This window comes from Neohortaea acidophila (genome assembly GCF_010093505.1).
Source record: "Neohortaea acidophila strain CBS 113389 unplaced genomic scaffold BDY17scaffold_11, whole genome shotgun sequence".
NCBI classification, from domain to species: Eukaryota; Fungi; Ascomycota; class Dothideomycetes; order Mycosphaerellales; family Teratosphaeriaceae; genus Neohortaea; species Neohortaea acidophila.
The window spans coordinates 269,719-289,934 of NW_022985520.1; the positions used below are offsets into that span (position 1 = coordinate 269,719).

At 58.0% G+C, this 20,216-nt stretch overlaps 8 protein-coding genes across 8 annotated transcripts; 4 read left to right on the forward strand and 4 right to left on the reverse strand.

Moving 5' to 3' along the window:
* The first annotated feature begins 97 nt into the window (after nucleotides 1–97).
* Nucleotides 98–1,793, forward strand: BDY17DRAFT_303887 (branched-chain alpha-ketoacid dehydrogenase). Its single transcript, XM_033734654.1, has one exon. It carries the CDS (start codon nucleotides 264–266, stop codon nucleotides 1,641–1,643), a length of 1,380 nt encoding a protein of 459 aa, XP_033586020.1. The 5' UTR covers nucleotides 98–263; the 3' UTR covers nucleotides 1,644–1,793.
* A 131-nt stretch (nucleotides 1,794–1,924) lies between these two features.
* Nucleotides 1,925–3,433, forward strand: BDY17DRAFT_38768 (uncharacterized protein). Its single transcript, XM_033738332.1, has one exon. It carries the CDS (start codon nucleotides 1,990–1,992, stop codon nucleotides 3,319–3,321), a length of 1,332 nt encoding a protein of 443 aa, XP_033586021.1. The 5' UTR covers nucleotides 1,925–1,989; the 3' UTR covers nucleotides 3,322–3,433.
* Nucleotides 3,434–3,545: 112 nt separating this feature from the next.
* On the reverse strand, nucleotides 3,546–7,007 carry BDY17DRAFT_257160 (uncharacterized protein; the record flags this gene model as incomplete). The annotated part of the gene is made up of 1 exon (XM_033731663.1): nucleotides 3,546–7,007. One exon carries the CDS (start codon nucleotides 7,005–7,007, stop codon nucleotides 3,546–3,548), a length of 3,462 nt encoding a protein of 1,153 aa, XP_033586022.1.
* Nucleotides 7,008–7,116: 109 nt separating this feature from the next.
* On the forward strand, nucleotides 7,117–7,789 carry BDY17DRAFT_303893 (uncharacterized protein). The gene is made up of 4 exons (XM_033734655.1): nucleotides 7,117–7,350; nucleotides 7,411–7,451; nucleotides 7,508–7,576; nucleotides 7,631–7,789. Exons 1-4 carry the CDS (start codon nucleotides 7,336–7,338, stop codon nucleotides 7,716–7,718), a joined length of 213 nt encoding a protein of 70 aa, XP_033586023.1. The 5' UTR covers nucleotides 7,117–7,335; the 3' UTR covers nucleotides 7,719–7,789.
* BDY17DRAFT_303896 (uncharacterized protein) lies at nucleotides 7,790–10,161 on the reverse strand. The gene is made up of 4 exons (XM_033734656.1): nucleotides 9,909–10,161; nucleotides 9,826–9,832; nucleotides 9,702–9,769; nucleotides 7,790–9,644 (listed from the first exon to the last, which is right to left on the reverse strand). The coding sequence occupies exons 1-4, from the start codon at nucleotides 9,962–9,964 to the stop codon at nucleotides 7,913–7,915; spliced, it is 1,863 nt and encodes a 620-aa protein (XP_033586024.1). The 5' UTR covers nucleotides 9,965–10,161; the 3' UTR covers nucleotides 7,790–7,912.
* Nucleotides 10,162–11,152: 991 nt separating this feature from the next.
* On the reverse strand, nucleotides 11,153–12,568 carry BDY17DRAFT_38844 (uncharacterized protein). Its single transcript, XM_033738333.1, has 2 exons — nucleotides 12,448–12,568; nucleotides 11,153–12,357 (listed from the first exon to the last, which is right to left on the reverse strand). Exon 2 carries the CDS (start codon nucleotides 12,314–12,316, stop codon nucleotides 11,186–11,188), a length of 1,131 nt encoding a protein of 376 aa, XP_033586025.1. The 5' UTR covers nucleotides 12,317–12,357; nucleotides 12,448–12,568; the 3' UTR covers nucleotides 11,153–11,185.
* A 1,844-nt stretch (nucleotides 12,569–14,412) lies between these two features.
* On the forward strand, nucleotides 14,413–14,908 carry BDY17DRAFT_303901 (uncharacterized protein). Its single transcript, XM_033734657.1, has one exon. It carries the CDS (start codon nucleotides 14,560–14,562, stop codon nucleotides 14,854–14,856), a length of 297 nt encoding a protein of 98 aa, XP_033586026.1. The 5' UTR covers nucleotides 14,413–14,559; the 3' UTR covers nucleotides 14,857–14,908.
* A 122-nt stretch (nucleotides 14,909–15,030) lies between these two features.
* BDY17DRAFT_257248 (glycosyl transferase family 41-domain-containing protein) lies at nucleotides 15,031–20,042 on the reverse strand (the record flags this gene model as incomplete). The annotated part of the gene is made up of 2 exons (XM_033731669.1): nucleotides 15,031–15,687; nucleotides 15,744–20,042. The coding sequence occupies 2 exons, from the start codon at nucleotides 20,040–20,042 to the stop codon at nucleotides 15,031–15,033; spliced, it is 4,956 nt and encodes a 1,651-aa protein (XP_033586027.1).
* Between the last annotated feature and the right edge of the window lie 174 nt (nucleotides 20,043–20,216).

Sequence of the window (20,216 nt, forward strand, 5' to 3'; positions counted from 1 at the left end):
TGCCTTCGCCGTCCTCCATTGCGTGTGTCTGCTGCACTGTTCTGTGCAACGTTAAGAACCCGTGGCATGCCTGAGGACGTCAAGGGTGGCAGCATCCCCATTGGCCACAGCTCCGCCAGCCTCTCCCCACCCCGGCTTTGGTGTTTCTTCACTTCTTGACTCACCCACCAAGTCCGGTCTTTCTCTCCCCCTCGACATCCCCCAATGCTTTCCCAGCTGCTCGCGTCAGACTGGTCGACGTTCGTGGAACTCAGGTGCCGGTGATGATCAGCCGTGGCGCTGGACTACGCCATCACCCCCTTCGAGCCCTCGTCACGCGACCCGCCCTCCGCCATGTCCAGACGAAAGCGGTGACGGACGGCGACATTGCTCGCTTCGCCTCCCAACCCCTCCACCCCCTCACCCTCGCCGACCTCTGCAAACATGGCCGGCCGCCGCTGTCGGAGGAGAGCCTGCTGCACAGCGCCAACTTCACCCTCAGCATCCTGCCCTCGCGCCTGGCGCACCGCATCCAGAGTCTGAGAAATTTGCCGTACATTGTCGTGGCCAACCCCAACGTCAACAAGATCCATGGCAACTACGTCCACTCGCTGTCGACCATCATGCCGTACGCGGAGAAGAGGATAGAGACGCTGGAAGACGAGGTCAAGTTCACCGACGCCGTGGCGGAACTCGTGCAGACGCATAGCAACACCATTGCCGTGCTCGCCAAGGGCTTTCTGGAGGCGCGCAAGTACATTTCCGCCAAACAGGTCACCGACTTCTTGGATGAACACCTCCGCGCGAGGATTGGTACTAGGTTGATTGCGGAACAGCACATTGCGCTGCACGTCAGCAGCCAGCCGCACAAGGAGGCAAACAAAAACGACTCCCAATATCACGCCCCGGATGGCAGTACCTATATTGGCGTCGTGGACACGGCGTTGAAGGCGGCCAGTCTCATTCGGACGTGCGAGAACACGGTGGGCGAGATTTGCGAGTTGAAGTACGGCGTGCGGCCGACGGTGAAGATTATCGGCCAGCCCGAGACCACCATCGCACACGTGCCGATGCACATCGAGTATGTGTTGACGGAGTTGCTGAAGAATAGCTTCCGCGCGACCATCGAAGCGGGCATGGAACGCGAGCCCGTCGAGGTCACCATTGCTCCATCCGCAAGCGAGACGCAAGCAGCCGCGGCGCTCAATACAGCCACAGAGTCGGCCAAGCCCGGCAAAGTGTCGAAGAAGCTGGCTGCGGTCAGCAATCGCGACCAAGGCTTTGTCGATCTCTCGGCTGGTCCCAATGACACGAACTCCAACATCCGACCGCTTGCGCAGAGCACGCCGGGAGTGACGATCCGCATTCGCGATCGCGGCGGGGGCATCAGCCCGGACGTCTACGACAAGCTGTGGAACTACGGCTTCACGACGTTCAACGAAGATGAAATCCAGGAGAAGGTGTCCGGCGGCGGGCAAGGCGTGATGGCGCTGGACGTGATCAGTGGCGGCGCCGGCGGAGGAAGTAGTTTGGCTGGGTTGGGTTATGGTCTCCCGCTGGGCAGGGCGTACGCCGAGTACTTTGGCGGGGGCATTGCCGTACAGAGCCTGTGGGGATGGGGCACGGATGTCTACTTGAGCCTGCGAGGCGTGGGCAAGATATGAGCAAGAAGACGTCGGGGGTGGAATATTGAAGTGCACACGTGCCAGCCCAATCCGTGGTTGGACATGCGTATCCTCCATCTCTGAAGAACTCGGCCCACCATACACATTTCCATAGCCATATATCATGTCTGAATGTATTATCCGTCAAACCACTTGCTTCTCCCTCTCGGCGGAGTTTCAGTGTGGCGAAACGGTCGTATGCACGGCCGTCTCTCGTCGCGTCGCCCAAAACGCGTGGCTTCGCAGGCAAACGTCATTGCATGCACCCACCCACCCCCATCCTCCTCCTCTTCCACCCACGGAAAGGCCGGGCCTGTGGACTCTTCCCCACTCCCTCGCCGTAGCAATGGAGGCCATGTCGACCTCTCCGAACATCTCATCTCTTCCGCCAGAGAACCCCAACCTCGTCCCGCATTCTACGTCGGATGCCGCTCCATCCCGCCCACCCGCCACGCGCACTCATATGCAGCCTGCCGATGCACCACACCTGTCGCCAGCCGTCCTGCAAGGCTCCTCGACCGACGCGCAGAGCACGCAGGAGAGCGACGCACTCTCGTACCGCGACACGAGCAGCGACGCCTCGCAATTGACCGGCTACACCGACTCCACCTCCACCACATCCGTCGCAGCAACGGCCACCGAGCCCACCCGGGACGACTCGCCTGCACGGAGCTCCGAGAGCGCGACCGCTTCGAATCAAGCCGACACCATCACCTCTCCGCCGCTCGTCGTGACCAATGGCACCAAGAGAACCGCAAGCGGGCATATTAAGAACACGCCCAGCCTGCCACATACCCCTCTCACCTCCTCCTCCGCCTTCTCCAACGGCCGTGCCAGGACGGACTCCATGTCCTCGACCAGCAGTCGCGCAGGCGACCTCGCCATTGCGCTCAAGACGCGCCTCGGCTACGCCATGGCCAAGGTACAGCAGGGCTGGGAGCACAAGAACATCAACGAGGTCGAGGACCTCACGCGTCGCAAAACCCATGCCAACCGGCACAGCATGTCCCATCTCGACTACGCTCGGCGCCCGATGACTGATGCCTACCCGAATGGACACCTGCACCGCTTCTCCTCGTACGAGCCCAACGGCTACCACCACTCGAGCGCACTTCCCTTGTCGAAACGCCATTCCGCCAACTACTCCTACTCCTCCCTCCACTCCGCCTCGCAACCTCTCCCCAGCACAGACAGCGGACCACGTCTTCAACCAGCAGCAGACATTCGTCCCGCAGGCAGCAACACGCAACCGCATCCCTACAACCTCCAACCACCCTTCTCCTCCAGCCAACCCAACATAACCACCACCTCGTCAAACATGCTCTCTCCCCCACGCACGCCAGTAAACGGCAGCCACCACCACCACCACCACCACCGACCACCCACCATCCGCACCGAACTCCAAACAGCCGAAGCAGAACGAGAAGCGCTACAAGCCCTCTTCCAGCTCGGCTCACCGCAAGGCGCCACCTTCCACCACAATCACCACCGATACCAAAGCGCAAGCGTGGCCGGCTCATCGCAGAACTCGCCTTTGCGCTCGGAATTCGCAACGCCGAGGAAGGTCATGTTTGCGCGGAGTGACAGCGACGAGAGCGGGTTGAGTCGGTCTGGGTCGTCGGAGCAGGAGAGTGCGATTGCTGATGGCGTTCGGGAGGGGGAGATGGTCGAGGTTTAGCCATTGTTTCTACCCTGGCGACCATTTAGTGCCGTCACTGGAGCGGCACGAGTGCATATATGCGGACTAGAAATCTCTGGGTGAAGACGATGTGATTGGCCATGTACAAGACAGTGGCAATTCTAGTCTAGCCAGCCGAATTAAGAACATGAGCATGACGAGCAGCCTGACGCGACAGACATCTAGTGATTTCTCCAGATCTGCCACTCTCCTCACTAGAAACATCACGTCCTCCTTCGCTTGCCGCCTCCCTCACCCCCCTCCGCCGGTCCCCTCTTCTTCCTCCCTTCCCGCCGCCAATACTCCTCCTTCTCCCTCTTCTCCCTCTCCGACCGCTTCGCCTCATTCTCCGCCACCTTCGCACGATACGGCTGCCTGCGCTCCTCCTGCTTCGCCCGCCGCTTCTCCACCTTCTCCTTGCGCAGGCTCATCACCTGCTGCATCAGGCGCCGCGCCACCTTCTCCTCGCCCCCGACCACCACCGCCCGCTTCTGCGCATACGTCTCCCTCTTCTGCGGCTTCATCTGCGTGATTTGCGACTTGAAGGGCAGGTCGGCGCGCAGCTTGCGCGGCACGCGCAGCGGGTTGAAGTGCCGCTCCTCCCGCTCGACTGGGCGATAGGCGGAGTTCTTGACGCGCGGAGTGGCGATGCCTTGCTCTGCTCGCACTTGGCCCGTCAACCGCATTCCGCCCCAGGAATCCGCCTCGCCGCTCTCCAGTAGATTGGTGACGGGGTTGTAGAAGCGATGGGGCCGCACGGGGTACCACGCTCGCAGAAAGACGATGTCCGACATGAGCACCTTGTCCTCGAACGTCGCTCGGAAATTGCCCTCGGGCTTGCTCAGCGCCTTTTTGATCTGGCCTCTGATGCCAGAGACGGTGCGGATGCCTGCTCCCTCGAACTTTGCAATCTCGAGCGCAGTGCTGAACATATCTTTGATGAATGCGGTGTTTTTGAAAATCTTGTAAGGGTGGCCGGTCAGCTTGAGCTTCTTGACAATCTCCGTGCCCTCGTCGACGTTCAGCACAACCCCCGTGGCCGCGATTCGGAAGCCGGGGTTCTTGTTCGACAATGACTGAACGCAGCAGAAGCCCGTGTTCGGGGCGGCAAGAGGGCCGTAGAAGGTGCCGAAGCAGTGCATGTGTTCCGGCGTGTATTTCAACATTCGGTTTCGTGTGCGAGAGTCGCTGATGCTGTACACCGGAAGCGACTGAAATCGACGCCAGCCGAGGGAGAACACGAGCGGGTCATTCGTCTTGAGGATCTTCTTGTGCCATCGATGTCGTTTGATCCGCACCTGCACGAAGCCCATCCGTTCCTCGGTCGGCTGCAGACCACCGATTAAGAGGGGAAAGCGCGGGTTGAAGTGCTCCACGAACTCCTGGGGAACGTTGGACAGAGTCAGCCGTGCATACGTGCCGGCCTTGAATCCCTCCGCACGAACGCGCGAAGGATTGTCGAGCTGTTCGAATTCCCGCCGATTGATATCTTGCTGTTTCTGCAGCCGGGCTTTCTGAGCATCGTACCATTCGTCCTCACCAAACTCCTGCTCTTCATCGGCCCCTGAAGCCTGACGGTTGGCGTTTTTCGGGTTCAGAAAGCCCTCACGGTCTTCTTCTTCAAACCGAAACTTGAGCTCTTCTTTCCTCTTTGCATTTCGTGCCCGCTCCTCTTCCAGAGATTCCTGCTCTGGCTCGACATCACCCTCCACGTCTCCTTTGCCTTCACCAGCCTCCAGATCTTCAAAAGCACCATCGCCTTCATCTTCTTCATCTTCGCCACCACTGCCTTCGACAGCATCGCCAAGAGCTTCGGAATTGGCACCTGTCAGGCCAGAAGAAGCGAAGCGCTGCCTGAGAGCCTCGAGATTCTCCGCATCTGTCCACTTAGCCGCCAGCACTTCATAGTCAAAGGTAGGAACGAGTCGGTCTTCGTCTTGCTCATCACTGCGGCCTCTCTTCACGAGCGGTGCATCGTCTGCTTCACTCTCGCGGTCTTGCTCAGCATCCTCCTCGTCATTACCATACCACTTTCGAACGACCTCGGCGGTTGACAGCATATCGTCGTACATCATCCGGGAGAGATCTGCAACGCGGTACATCTGTCTCCTCCCATGCAGTAACTCGGCTCGATCCAACATGCTTGTTTTCCACCGCAAATCATGTTCGTCGTCTTCCGAGCCTTCCCCATCCCCATCGCTGCCGTCTTCAAGTTCTTGGTCAGAGTTGGAGGAAAGCGATCCAAGATCGCTGTCAGAATCCGCGAAAGCGATGTCTCCATCGACTTGCCGATCCTCTCGAGTTTTGCCAATGCGCTGCGGCGCTTTCTGCAAGCTTTCCGGATCGGCCTCCTCGTCGCTATCCCCACTTTCAAAGCCTTCGTCGATCTCACCATCGCCTTCTTCATTATCTTGATCAATGACGGCTGGCTGCCGTCTACTCTTGCGACCAGTATTCCCCTCCTCGTCCTCGACTTCCTTGAGTCTTTCGCCTCTATTGAACAAGCTGATTCCACGCTCATCTTGCCCGAGCATTCTTCGCTCGCCTTGCAGCCCTACCACCATCTGCTCTCCCAATCCTCGTTCGGCATCCTCGTCCTCAACATCAAAGGTGTTGGACTTGACGTCAATGTACACCGCATCTTTGTCCACGAGGACGCCGCCGACATCGCTCATGGGGGCATAGATGACCTTTTGCTTCTGATCAAGCCGCCGTCTCTTTTTCGTGCCCTCGACCTTCTCCTGCACTTGCTGGAAATAAGGTGTAGGACATGGATCTGGTTGCGCCTCGATTTGTATGACTGGGAGATCGCCAATGCCTGGGACATGTACTCGAGCATCATGTGATGGAAAGTTCGTTCCGCGTATGTACCCGTACAAAGCGACTGTGCGGTCACATTTCGGATTTTGTTCGATCAGCGTGGGAGGCGTAATGTCCAGCATCCGATCTGCCAAAGCGTAGGGATGCGAGTTGCGCCACACGAGCGGGCGAGGATTTTTCATGACGGACAGGAAGCGCGATAGATTCAAGACCTCGCGATCGGGATAGCGGCCATTGATGACGCCGGAGAGGTAGAACAACTTGGCGCCTTGGTAGAGCTCGCTCCAGAAGCGGTGCTTGAGCCTCTTCTTTTGCGCCTTGAGTGTGTCTTGCTTGCGAAACAAGTCCAGGTGTGTCAAGATGCCGAAAACATTGCCGGGCATGCCTGTGCTCGAGAGAACCGAGAGAAACTCCATCGTCTCCATCTCAAAGCCGAAATTGCCATCGATCATGAGCAAGACGATGTCCACCACTTTTGCCATGTCAATGGCACTCGCCAGACTATCGCTCGGACACTCCATGAATGTAAGTCTCCTCCTCTTGCTCGTGACGATAGTGATAGGGCCTCGGGGATCGGAAATGGACTGTTTGGTGTAGCGTCGGACAAGGCTTTTGATGAGGGTCGTCTTGCCCACGCCTGGAGGGCCGACGACTCCGACTACCAACGGCGGAGCTTCATCGGGCAGGCGATCAACGAGCGGGACGTGTAAGCGCTTCTCGCGGATGTCCTGACTGCGGGCGGCTTGCTTTGCGAGGCGGCCGGGCCCAGAGAAGGCGAATGCTTTCGGGTTTGCCTGATTCGGGTCTCGCTTCTTCTTGACCTTTGACGGCCGGTGGGCTCGGTGACCCTGCTCTTCGCCGGCCATGTCGAGAAGGGCGAGGATGAGCAGCTGCGCCTGGAGTTCTGCTGTGCTGTGGTGGATGGCCTCCCAAAATTTCCCAGTCGAAGATTAATGTGAAGTGGAATCTAATCTCGGATCTATCCGATGCGCCACGAGGCGGGACCCGCTCGCTGCACTGCCTTACTGCACGTCATCGGCCAGTAGGCTTCCGAATTCCTGGCGGTGATTGTTCGAATTGCAACCTACCTCCGTCAAAGCCCTGCTTCGTAGACAACATCAGAGAAGTTCAGACCCACAGTCAGCCATCACGAAGTCAATTACGCGAGGATTCAAGACGAGAACAGCACTCAGAATGCCTACTGTCAACGTAAGCATGAGGCGTAGGGGTTCTGACTGATAACGAACGAAGAATCTAACAAGCGCATAGGTATCGCTGAAGAAAGGTGCGAGCGAGGACAAATATGAGGAGTAATTATGATCCTCCTTTTCACCCGTCCCCCGCCTCCACCTGACCGTGACACCAGGGCCAAGAAGCAAGTCACGGAGCACGGCGGCAAGATCACGCGCGAGTTCTCTATCGTGAAGGGATTCACGTGAGTCATGATCCCCTTCACCCAACCACGCAGCATACTGACAGTCCTCGACAGTGCCGACATCCCAGACGACAAGGTGTCGGCGTTGGAATCCAACGAGCACATCACTGTCGAGCGCGATGGCAAGGTCACTACGCAGTGAGCGCGAATATGCGACCGTTGTGCGACTCATCATATAGATGGAGCATTAGGCGAGTCAAGTATACACATTATAAATCGCTCTTTGTCGCATTAGATCATGCATGAAGCTTCCCGAAGTCCCCGGGCCCTCTCATAATATCAAAGATGCGAGGTCACCAATCGCTTAACATCATGCGCCACTCGTGGATGTTCCCTTCAAGATGGCACGCCCTCGTAGTCCCAGCCGTCGTCTCCCCGCCGTCTACGCCGCTTGGACTGTTGTCTGTTCGCGGCGCATTTGACTAGGATCGTGAGGAAGGCCAGCACAAACACGACCACCGCCGCAATGGTCGGCACGATAATTTCCTGAGACCCCGAGTGTTTATTCACGTAAGGGCAAGTGGCATTGACCCCAGTAACCCAGCATTGCGGTATGTCGAGGTCGTTGAAGTTCACCCATAGCAGCTCGTCGTTCACTCCTGTTAGACCTGTTTGAGCGAGTGTCTGTTGCAGGGTGTGTAGCAAATAAGTATTCTCAAGTGCTGTCCTTGGGGCGTCAAAGTCGGTACCTGCGGGACAGGTGATCTGTGCGTTCATATACTGAGCGGGGGCGTTGCTGATGGACCATTCGTAAACGGCGTCCGGCCTGCGGCAGGCACTTCGGTAGCTCCTCCCGCAGTTTTCCGTTGCCCAAAACCCCGACGTCGCATTCAACACGGCGCAACGATAGTCATGGGCTTGGAATCCCTGGCCGTCAGTGGCATTATGCGGCTCTCCAGGCCCCCAGGACCAGATTGTGCTCCGAGCGTACTGGATGTACAGCTCGGGGTTCTCGTCCGCCGTCTGGCCGTTCAGAGTTTGGTTGAGGAGGGGCGAAATGCCACAGTCTGTCAGATTGCCGACGTGAAGAGAAATGGTTTGCGAGTTTGTCGGGTCCAGCGTTGTTACCGCTGTTGCCCACGAATCATTCACGCGGCTCACAGAGTACACACCGGGGTCAAAGAAGCATCCGCTCCCGACCTGACCATTGCTGTCGATGGTAACCGGCGGCGTTTTCTGCAGATAGTTCGCTCCGAATATTGTCGAAGCATCCCCTGAAAAGTTGTATGCGCTTAGTTGTGGGTCGACACGCCCGTAGCTGGTGAACAAGCGTTTGGCCAGGCCCAGTTCCACAAAGCTCTCGCCTGGCCAGCCGTCTGGGGTGGAATACACATCTCCAGTTTGTGTAATATCGTAGTATGCCGGATTCGACTGATATGTACGCAAACCGCCAAACCAGCTACCAGTCGCATTCAAGTCCGCTCGTTCCCTGGCAAGGTCGCTTGGGGTGTACAAGTAATCCGAGACCTGCGAGTTCAGGATATTGCTCAACAAATCGGGATTTGCCGGTGCAGCACCGCTGCCTGTAGGGTCTGACGCCGGTGCTGCTGCATGCAGGTTCAAAACGAGGAATTTCAGGGTGGCGTTGGTATTGAACTGCGTAGAACCAAGGTGGCCGGAAATGATACCCGTGAGGAGTTGCAGATCCACCGTCGTTGTGCAAGAATAGGGCCCGACCTGGATGAGAGTTCCCGCTCCGGGGGGAGCCGATGCGGTTGGGGCGGTGCTGCCGGTCGCGGTACCCAACGTCAACGTCGTGGAAATCGAAACGAGGGTCGGCAAAGGAGTGGTGGTATGGCGGTGACCTGATGGTTGCAGCATGCTTAGAGAAGTGCTGGCCTGTCGTTTTCCCAGGCGATCATTCCCCCTCCGCTCGCGCACATGCCGATTCCGCGCGGTGGGATTGTCTACGGCGACGTTTCCGAGCTGGACAGGGCACAAACTCCACACATCTCTGGTTCCGTCCCAGAAGAGGTCTGCCTCGATCCGGTCGAAGCCAGTAGCGAGCAAGTTGGAGAAGCATTTTGAGGCCGAGGCATCCTCATAGGCGCGGTGTGCGAAACACGCACTAGAATGGATGATCAGCGACCGTCGAACGGGCGGGGAGCATGGAGAAGATAGTTACGGGGTCAAAGCTACGCCCGGTTTTGGTACATGGTCGACGGGTATCTGTAGAGACAGGTCTCGTTGTGACTGTATGGGAGCGGTGGTCAGAATGAGCCGGCTTCACATCTTCTACGGAGACTGACCAGCTGTCTGTGAACGCGTGGAAGCGGTTAGCAAGATTCCAACAAGTCAGAGCGCTCAATGTCGCCAAAGACAGGTGTCGTACCTGATGAATGGAGTGCCTACTGGGATGGCCGCGGGATCCGGATCGTAGAGCGACATGCATTCGGATTCTGCGATCGCAAGTCTACCACTCGAGCACGTGAGGCTCAGCACAAGGTCGACGCATGTGCAAGCCGCGAGATGGGAGGTCAGGGCTGGAGGGGTAGAGATGAAGAGATACCGGTTTCATCACTTGCGACGCTGACAGCAGCGTGAGCGGAAGGACTCCAGGTTGTCGTCGTCCTCGCTAGCGGGAAGCCGGGAGGCCCTTTCGACCAATGGCAGCTCGCGATCCCTAGTATATAGCATCATCCACCCTCATTCGTTGATACGGGTTGCGATGAGCGTCTTCCTGGCCATGCCTTCAATAACGAACCTACATAGAGTGCTATAGAGTGACTAGACGGCATGCCTGACAAAGCCGTGAGCGGGTCATGTGCAAATCGAGAGAGTAACACGCGACAACGAATGCACCGCAGAGAGTCAACGAAATAAGCATTCACCACGAGAAACACCGTCCCGAATAGGCCAAGAGCCATGTCCACATTCGAATAATGCATCGATTACTGTACAGAGGCTCGAACAATGGGTGGCGTCAGCCGGCTGGCGCGTCACCAGAGCATGTCTATTCCAGGAGGCGAGCCGCGTACGAACCACGGTCCGCGGACATTGACGGATGGGTAAATTACAGCGTGTGGCGCCTATCTTCGAAGAGGAGCGTGGCTTGTCCGAGCAGTGATGAGAGATGAGAACAGGGCACAGTCGATGGAAAAAGGGCACGCACGGTTCACGCGTGGGCGTTGAAGACGATGGCATCCGTTGCCCGTTGGGGGAATGCTTAATCTCCGCCCTGCAGGGGGCGACAAACGTCGGGCTTCATTTCTCGTCCGAAAACGGCTTTTGCGCGCTCGAAACCGTCGCGGTTGTTGCCGTTGTATTATTAACGCGGTGGAGGGCACGGCCGGCGAGCGCGCCCCTGAGCGTAGCTTGCTTCGAGGCTGATCACAACACTTTGGGAGATTGCAGTAGAGCAATGTCGTGAGGATGCGCGAGGCGATTTACAATATGCTACTGTACAGTGTGTCTAGTCGAACAACAACAATGCCATTATGCCTCGGCCACCTGCAGGCCGGTGCAGTGCTCCGTCTCGCTCCATGCTCCGATGCCGAAAGAGAAAGGAAATCCATGCGACGGTATGTCGGGGGGTATCAATAAATGCTGGGTCGAGCAACTCGGACGGTGCGACCGGACGCTCATGAAGAAGATGAATTAGGTAAGACATTAGTGAGTGAGGTTCGACAGGCTCATCTTGTCCTTTGGCGAGCCTTCGTCGAGCGTAGACACGGTGGGGATGGGTGTGCCCAGCTTGGGAAGCTGAACGCCATGGGTGGACATGGCGTGATGCTGCGGTAGAGAGTGATGGCGTTGCAGAGGGTAGGGCGCCATCAGACGCGGGGGTTGCGTTGCTTGCGGCTGAGAGGGCACGTAATGTGCAGGATGATGGGGGAAGCCGGAGTGTTGATGGTGCTGTGGCATGAATGGCTCCTGGAGCACACGAGGGGATGGCTTCTGCTCCATCTCGCCGAATCGCGCCAGAGGCATGGGGGACATGCCGCTCATGTCGCCGTCCTGGACGTACGAGGCCGGCACGCCGAGTTGAAGCACCGGCGCAGCGGATTGTCGTCGATCGCTGCGAGCACCCGACAGCGGGGGAAGCTCGATGGGCGAGGTGGTGTTGTGGGGGGAGCGGGTGGAGATGGAAGAGGTGTCGGAGACCAAGGATGGTGGTGCCCCCTCGGCGGACATGTGAGAGAAGGCGGACGGGGAGGGCAATGGAGTTTCCATCAGACCCATGGGCCGGAGGGGTGGGCCGTTGGAGGGCACTCGAACCGGCTGAGCCACCTGGGGGTGTCCATGATGATACATCGGCATGCCGTAGTACTGAGGCGGGAGTTGGTGAAGATGCTGCGGCGTGAATGCAGGAGGGAGGGGATGCTGATGCATCTGCATGGGCATGCCGTGGAGCTGGCTGTGGTCTTGTTGCGGATGATGACGGACGTCCAGCTCCGTTCGTCGTTGGATGTGAGTTCGGCGGCGTCGGTTCATCCCCCCATTCCACCAATTCTTGACGGCGTTGTCACTTCGACCACGCAGGCGTCGGGCAATCTCCGCCCAGCGCTTGCCCATCTCCGCCACCATCTGCTCGATCAGCACACCCTCTTCGGGAGAGATGGGCTCGTGGTTGAGATTGGGCTTGAGGTTCTGGTGGAACCTCTCTCGGCATTGCTTGGGCGAGCGAGTCTGGATGGCTTGGGAGATTCGCACCCAGTTGTGGGCGCCATGAAGATTGACCAGGGACAAGAGAATCGAGTCTTCGGCCTGCGACCACGGGCCCCGCTTATGTTGAGGCATGTTGATGCGTAGAGATTGCAAGAGAATGTGTGGGAGAGTGTCTGGGAGGGGGTTAGCTTGAGTCTCGTCGACGGCGGGCTCCCCAATGCAAGCGTGCGGCAAGATATGAAGTGTTTGGTGGTCAGCCTTACCCGAAAGGAGAGTGTGGTTGTTGAAAGATTAGTATTATTCGCGGGTTGCAGTAAAGCAGAGGGTCGAGGTCCGAATGTATGGACGATGACCTTCGATCGATGCAGGCATGGGCGCGGCTGCAGAGATATATCTGCCGTCACCACGGCCCCCCCCTCTCCACCAACAGGTGCAGCAGGGAAAGAAACCAGCAAAAGTAATTTAGATAGACTTCCAACGGTTCGGGAAGGCTAAAAGGTTAAAATTGGCGGCGGGTGGGGCGGGCGGATCATGGAATTGATTGCTGATGAGAGGGCGGAGTCGGGGATCACAATGGGATCTCCCAGGGACCATTGTGAGAGGCCCGTTCGTCGCGCATCCATCCCTCCATTCGTTCCCCCTCGGGATACTTGCAACATGCAGGCACTATGGATCGAGACGTGCATTGCTCGTGCTCGCTCATTCATGCACGCGGCCGACAGCTAGCACTCGCGGCCGACGGCGACAGAGTCGTCAGGGCAGGGGATGGGGACTGTACCTTTGTATCTGCAGACAAGGATTTCCGCGCCCACGATAACGCCAGCCAGAGCGCGCCGGGGATGGACCAACGAGCGGCGCTAGTGTGAGATGTTTTATTGTCAACATGCCTGATGCAATCATGCAATTTCTGCCCGTGTGGTTGTGCTTTTTGACTTCCGCCGCGGCCCCCGCGACTCTCCTTTGCGCCATCGGGAGCGACAAGCTGTCATTCAAACGGCCCTTCTGCTTGGGCGTTGCAACGCGGTCGAGCGTTGGGCCAAGCGTGGAGCCGCAGGATGGAGCTTGAGAGGGTCTGGTGTTTGGGAGTCGAACAGGGAGCGGGGACGAGAGTGTCGATTGCTGTCGACGCTCCCCCCCCCCCCTTCGCCCCAACATGGCTACTGCACGAGCATGGCTGGCTGGCTGGCTGGCCGCCCTGCCAATCTGGATTCTCGTTAAGCTTTGGCATGCCCATTTGCGCCCGCGGGAGGGCAAAGGTGTCTCGCTGCCATTCCTGGCTGGCCTCATTTCCCCCTTGGCCCAAAACGAGCCGGGGTTTCCCAGGGGGGAAAGGAGGCTTTCAACGGTCGACGATCAGGCGCGGGGTGGCGCCACGAGCGATACCTAGTCCGCTCGTGCATCATAACGGCTACCTGACTTTGATCCCAGGGGGGCCCACGCCAGCCATTAATTGGTACGGAGGCCGTGCGAGGACACGCCTCGCGTTGGGCACGCTTTGCAGCCGGGTCGGACTGTTGACTGCTGATCAAACGCGTCTGGCAAATGCTTGGGTCGAGTGAAACGTGCGTGTCTGTTTGTTGTCTTCGCCCATGGCCAACGTGCTTTCTTTTGCTCCCACGCCGATTCCAAATACGCCCTGACACCTGCATTGGCCCAAGGGGGAAGAGCTCGCACGAGCCCGGCCGACCGCACGCACTCCCGCTCGGACTAGTCGGCGGCACCGTGCGTTAGACTGCCTGTAGCTGCCGCCAACAACGATGGCCAAGAGGCCGTTGCCTGCTCTCGATGCAGCATCCAACCCCAACGGCACATCTCGGCCGCTTGGTAGATGTACCAGTCAACGGTAGATCGGAGTGTTTCTGCAGCGCCAGTGCATACGAGGGCATTGCAATCCTGCAGAGTCCTTCTGACTTCTCGCCAGCAGGCCCATGCGTTTCGCGGACAGTGCAGCGTGGTAATCACGGGCGGCAGGGCAGACACGCGATCGGGCGCCCGTGTCTCACTGAGGCAGCTGAGGATGATGATGCAGCACAGGCAGTAGATTGCTCGCAGGACGATCAGAGTTTACTGACAAAAACATCCCGGTCCTTCCACCCAATCGATGCCTGCACCACACGCAGCCAGCATGCATGGCAGTGCATATGTGTGTCTCCTGTTGCATCGCCGTCGGGATCTCTAGCAGATCTGGCAGCAGCCTATCAGCATCGTCCCGTAGCGAGAGTACATGATGCACGCCCGAGATCTGGGGTCGAGTCTCGGGGAGGGGATGAGCCGGTGTCTCCACTCTTGTGTAGGTACTTGCCAACCGTCGTCGACACCACCTACCTGCATACTGTACGGCCGATTCACCCGCCCGCTCGTGACACCCACACTGAATGCATCTACGACGCTTCTCATCATGGACGCCGGAGGCAATTCCGCTGCAGCCTGGCTTCAGCACTGCCGACTTGCCCTCCATCACACCTCTTCAATGCACATCCCTTCCACGATTGAATCTCTCCGCCAAGCCGACATGCAGCACCGGCACGATCCCTTTTGAGCCGTCTCACGGACATGCCCGGGATGACGGGCCACCCTTGCTAGTGATAAATCTGTTGTCGAACTTGCCGATGCTCAAGTTCGACGGCTCGAACTCCCGGCCCGATGACGATGACCTACGAAACATCCTCTGACCTGACGCGAGGCATACGAGAATACATGTCGTGACAAATTCCAAATAGAAGCTGTTTCCGTCGCGCGACAGATCGCTCCATGGGTATAATAGTAATCAAAGCTCTATCCTCGGAAGCCATCCCAGCCCACCCAACGCCAGGTGCATCCGTTGTGCCGACGTGCAGCACATGCGCTCAGCCCTCATTGGGGGCTGCTATCCGATCCAGCCAGATGTCACCGCCCTCTCCAGCGACCCAGCGTCTCCACGCCTCCTCGTAAGCGTCCTCCAGATCCCGCACCCATCTCTGCGTATCAAATAGCGCGCTCGACCAGCGTGCACGGAACAGCATGTGCCGCAATTCCATCAGCCTGCCCTTTGCCCTTCCTTGTGAGCTCGAGATGTAGGCAAGCCCTCTCCCAAGCGCCACCGCCTTCTCCTCGTAATCATCTTCGTCCGTCGCAATCAGCTCTTTCGCCGCCCGAGCCCCTTCCTCCGTCTTCGGCAGCGCGCCTTTCAAGATACTCGCGGCCATCCGACTGCACATCTTGTACTCATACCGCGGGAGGGTGAGCAGCGGCGTGCCACTCCAAAGCACGTCGGCGGCCGTAGTGTGCGCGTTGCACTCGGCCGTATCCAGTACGAGATCGCAGATGCGTGCTCGGGAAATGTGCAGGTGCTTGGGCGCCACATCCGTGAACATGACGCGCGATGCTACTTCCGTGCCGGCCCAGAGTCTCGCGGTAGCCAGGAGATGCGACTCGCCCAGATCGGGGAAGCGCAGGAGCCAGAGGATGGAGTTCTTCACTTTGGCCAGGATGCGCAGCCAGGTGCGAAAGGTTGTGGGATCGATCTAGAAAGCATGTTAGTTGTTTGCCGACATAGTACCGAACGTTCAGTACTGCTCACCTTGTAGAGCTGATTGAAGTTGCCAAAGATGATGGTATTGTCCGAGATGTGAGGGAACAGCTCCTTCCTCATCTGCCAACGCTTCTCTTGCTCCTCCTCCCACGTCGCCCGCGTTTCTTCTTGCGCATCCGGAGAGCTCTGCTTGTGATCGCAACAAAAGAATGTATCTCGACAGTAGATGATATTCTCCCCATACACCCACTCTTCGTCGTGACTACCAAAGTTGTCGTCCATGATCTGGTCTTGGAGATTGACGTTGCCCCGCCATGGTCGTAGTGTACTTTGCGGCACCGCCGTCTCGTCGGCGAGCAGGTAATCGCACCATTCCGCGCCCAACGTCCCAGCAAATCCCATGAAAGACATCTGGATGGGAGCTGGTCGTGCAGCGAAGACTTCGTTCCGCGCGCCTCGGGTGTAGCCGTTGAGATTCACAAGCACATGGATGCCATCTTCCACAATCTGATGCACAAGGCGTTCGGCGGGCCAACCGCTGGCGTCGTGGAACACTGGCGCCTCGGACTGAATCTGCTGTCGATGGACGGAATTGTCGCTCGCCGTGGTAGCATAGCAATACGCCTTCACCCGTTTTCGATTGTGCATCCCAAAAACGGATTGCATCAGGTGGGCCAGCGGGTGGTTGTTGAAGTCGGAGGAGACATAGCCGACACGCAAGTACGGTGTTGGAGGCCGTGGCGGACGATAAACTTGCTTCGATATCCACAGAGAGCGCAAAGTCGACGCACTGATCCGAAGACCATTCCTTTGCGAGATGAGGCGGATTTGCTGCGCAGACACTGGACACGTAAACGTGTGGAAGGGTAGGACCGTTGGCGCAGCAGGTACGGTGAGCGTAGAGGGGAGCTGCGGTCGGCGATAGCTCGAGGTCGGCCGCGTGATCAATTTGACGTGGGCATCGTGGTACCACTGCCTTCCAATGAGTCGCGTTGCTCGCTCGATCAAGCGAACCACCCGAGCGCCCTCCCACTTCTGGCCCACCCACTTGGTCAGAGTCCGTCTCAGGCTGGATGCGCGGCCGTGGGATTCCTCGGACGGAAGTTCGAGGTGCGAGATCTGCTGTATTAACTCCTCCAAAAACGTAGTAGTCACTGTACCGCAGCCCCACGATTCGCCATCAACTAGCTGCTTTTCCACAATCTCAACGACACGCTTGATCCAGCCGCTACTTTTGGCTCCGGCTTGTCGTGCGTCAAGTAGCATGCCTTTGACATCGACATGCCACCGATCTCGCTTGCCCCCATCGAGTGCAATCCCTCCCCGACATTGCCAGGCACAGACGGAGTTGAGTGCGTTGGCGAGTCCACAGACCGCTTCGGCGAAGTTGGGACTGACTTCTACAGCGCGCTTGTAGTAAGAGATGGCGTCGTTGATCCGGCCTTTATCCTTGACGGCGTTGGCGAGGTTGGCCAGCGCCACGTCGAATTTGGCGTCACAATTGACAGCGCGCTCATACATGCCGATGGCTGCTTCAAGCTGTCCAATGTCCTTGAGCAAGCTGCCCAGGTTCGTGTACAGATGCGCGTGGTTCCGGTCTAGCTGCAGGCCGTAGTTGTAGTATTGCAAGGCAAGCGCGACGCCGCTTCCAGGCACCACCCCGGGGATGTCCATCTTTTGCTGCTGTGACGGGGCAGGAGCTGTTGCTTGCTGCACACTGGCCAGGAGGATGCCGACATTGTTGGCTGTGGACGGACTCGGCTGCAGCGACAGGGACAGATAGTACAGCGCGAGAATGTCCCGCACGCCAGCCGCGAGTGGGCTCACGCCAGTCGCTCGATTCGTGTTGGACATGCCGTCCTGAAAAATCTTTGCGAGTGACAGCAGCGCGTTACTCGTGGTCGATATGACAGCCTTTCGCGCGAGGCTGTGTGGCCCTCCAGGCAGATGTTGTAGTCCTGGGAGTTCACCAAAGCATGGGAAACATAGCTTGGCCGTGTTGAGCGCCTGAACGGGCGTCAACAGAATTGGCTCGTTGGACGGTCGAGAGCGTGCGAGTTGGTTTGGAGGCTGCTGGTTGAGACTTGAAGTGACCACGCTGAGGATGTGTCTGACGAGCTCCTGGATGTTGCCGTACCTTCGCCCTCCGGCAATCAAAACCGCCTCTTCGAAAGCTTTGGCAGCACCAGCATAGTCTCCAAGACCGTAAAGCATGTTACCCTTTGCGTGAATCAACGCTAGAATGCGACCATTGTCGCAGCCAGGGATTGCAAAGCCACTTGTACCGAAGCCGGGCTCATTGGCACCAGCGGCCTCCCGCCACTCGCGATCACGATCATTGCCATCGTTCTCAAAGTCGTATACCATCTTGTCCGACGGCTCGGACGCACAAGGTGAGCGACTCGCATTTGACACGGAGCAGTCGCTGGATCGGTCTGCCGATGGCTTCAGTAGGGACGACGACTTCGGCTGTCGCAGAGACCGCTCAACATGGTCAATGACCGCCACGGCGTCTTTGGTTCGCTGGTCGTTACAGTACATGCCCACCAAGTGCTCCACCGCCTCGAAGAGATTCGGAGCGGTCTTGACGACCTGTGCCCAGTGCTGTTCGGCTTCCAATCTGTGGCCCAAGGCGAGCAATGTCGCAGCGAGATTCGATGAAGCCTCTAGGTGTTGTGGGTCCATCTTCAACACTTTTCGATACCATTTGAGGGCTTTCTCGTAGTGACCGAGTCCATAGGCGAGGCAGCCGCCGAGGTGCATGCCGTCAGTCCAACACCAATCTGACTCTTGACAGAGTGTGGTCATGACTGTCAGAGCGACGGCGGCGCGAGACGGCGGCGAGTCATCGGCTGGTAAGGGAGATACGATGGTCGACACGGACGGTCCAGAAGAGGGCTGAATGGATGCAAACGGGTCTGTTGCATGCTGAACAAAGTCTGGCAGTCGCTTTCCGGCATCTCGTTGCAGCTCGGCCGAACTTCGCCGAGCATACTCGTTGTCTTGGAAGTGGAGACCAGTGGCAGACCACCGGGCAGGGCCGCGGTTTCTGTTGTAGTCGAATTCGGAATCACTGGTCGAAGGATTATCGAGCACGGTGTCCAAATCTGAGTGTTGCGATCCAACGACATTATTACGGTCAGTGTTATGTTGTTGAGGGTCTGACCCTAGCCTCCGTTTACCAATCTGGCCGGAGGAGCCAGAGCGAGACGGCTTGGGAGGCCGGGGATAGAACGTCGGCCGCTGAGGTACATGTGACTGCCCCGGAACCAAACGCTGTTGTTGCTGTTGCTGCTTCCTCGATCGTTGAATAAAGGCCAAAAGGTTTCGATACTGCTGCAAGGCCCAGGCGAACGTTTTGTCACGCTGCTGTCCGTTCGGCGAGAAGGATCCATACTCCTGCTTGATGTCGTCTGCGGAGCCAAATGCGGCGTATGCAGGCAAAGAATCACCAGTGTGATTCTGCTGATAAAACGCATGGGCTTGATCGAGCATGGACGGGTTTCCCTGTCCCGGAAAATAGTGTGTATTGGGAAATGGCCCAAGCCCGGGCAGAGCCGCTGGGTAATTGGCGTCGACAGAATATGCCGGTGGGTGGACAGAATCGTAAAGACCTAGCGCAGGTGCAGCTTGGGCATGCGAAGGCATGAATGACCCCCACGAGGTATGATGATGATAGAAGCGGGGATCTCTGACAGCTGCGGGCCTGTAGGGCTCGAAAGTGCCATCATGCCAGTAGGGTCCGTAAGGTCCCGCGCCCTGGCCTCCGGATGCGGTGGGACCCAGATACTGAAAAGAGGGCTGGCGGACGCTCGGGATACTTTGGCCAAAGTACGAATGCGCAGCGTAGGAGGCGGGCCCAGGCATTTGATGAAGCATTGAATCCATGCCGAGGACTAGATTTGACGGTTGCGAAAGCTGCGCGCCCGCCCATTCCGCTCCCCACGAGCCATTCCAACCATCTCTGCTTTGGCTTTGAAGCTGCTGGTGTCGATGATAGTGGGATTCTTTTGCACTAGCTGAGATGGCGTGGGAGCCACGCGGCACATTTGATTCGGGGAAGGGGACGAGCTGATGCTTGCGCGCACTCGGACATTCGAAGGAGCTGTCATACCCGGCGATGAGAGTACCGTTGGGGGTCTTTCGTCGGAGTGTGTTTTCGGCTCGCGGAGTGTGTTGGTGGTAGGGGACATCACCGCTGTATCGAGGGAAAGCACATTGAGGGCCGGGGAGGGTATACGGGGGTGTTGGATGCGGCGTGGTGTCCACAGACCACGCCGAGCTCCCCCAGGAGTCGGCGGATCCTCCGGGGCCCAGGTTGGTCTTGTTGGCGAATTCAGTACTCATCGTGCCTCCCAATGCAAGGTTGTAGGCTGCAGGCGATCAAGGGCAATGCCCAACACACTGCTCAAGTATGTTGGCGGTCCCTTTGCAACAGCAGCGCGCGAGTAATGCGGTTTGCATTGCGTTCGTGTAAGTGTGTGTGTGTGTCGAGTATCTTTTTCCCGAGTCTTCGAGCAT

Coding starts and splice junctions, on each gene's coding strand:
- BDY17DRAFT_303887 (XM_033734654.1), top strand. CDS start 264: ATGATCAGCCGTGGCGCTGGACTACGCCATCACCCCCTTCGAGCCCTC.
- BDY17DRAFT_38768 (XM_033738332.1), top strand. CDS start 1,990: ATGGAGGCCATGTCGACCTCTCCGAACATCTCATCTCTTCCGCCAGAG.
- BDY17DRAFT_303893 (XM_033734655.1), top strand. Junction 7,452..7,507: donor AGCGAGGACAAATATGAGGA/GTAATTATGATC, acceptor CCGTGACACCAG/GGCCAAGAAGCAAGTCACGG. Junction 7,577..7,630: donor TCTATCGTGAAGGGATTCAC/GTGAGTCATGAT, acceptor AGTCCTCGACAG/TGCCGACATCCCAGACGACA.
- BDY17DRAFT_303896 (XM_033734656.1), bottom strand. CDS start 9,964: ATGTCGCTCTACGATCCGGATCCCGCGGCCATCCCAGTAGGCACTCCA. Junction 9,645..9,701: donor CCGGGCGTAGCTTTGACCCC/GTAACTATCTTC, acceptor CATCCATTCTAG/TGCGTGTTTCGCACACCGCG.
- BDY17DRAFT_38844 (XM_033738333.1), bottom strand. CDS start 12,316: ATGCCTCAACATAAGCGGGGCCCGTGGTCGCAGGCCGAAGACTCGATT.
- BDY17DRAFT_303901 (XM_033734657.1), top strand. CDS start 14,560: ATGCATCTACGACGCTTCTCATCATGGACGCCGGAGGCAATTCCGCTG.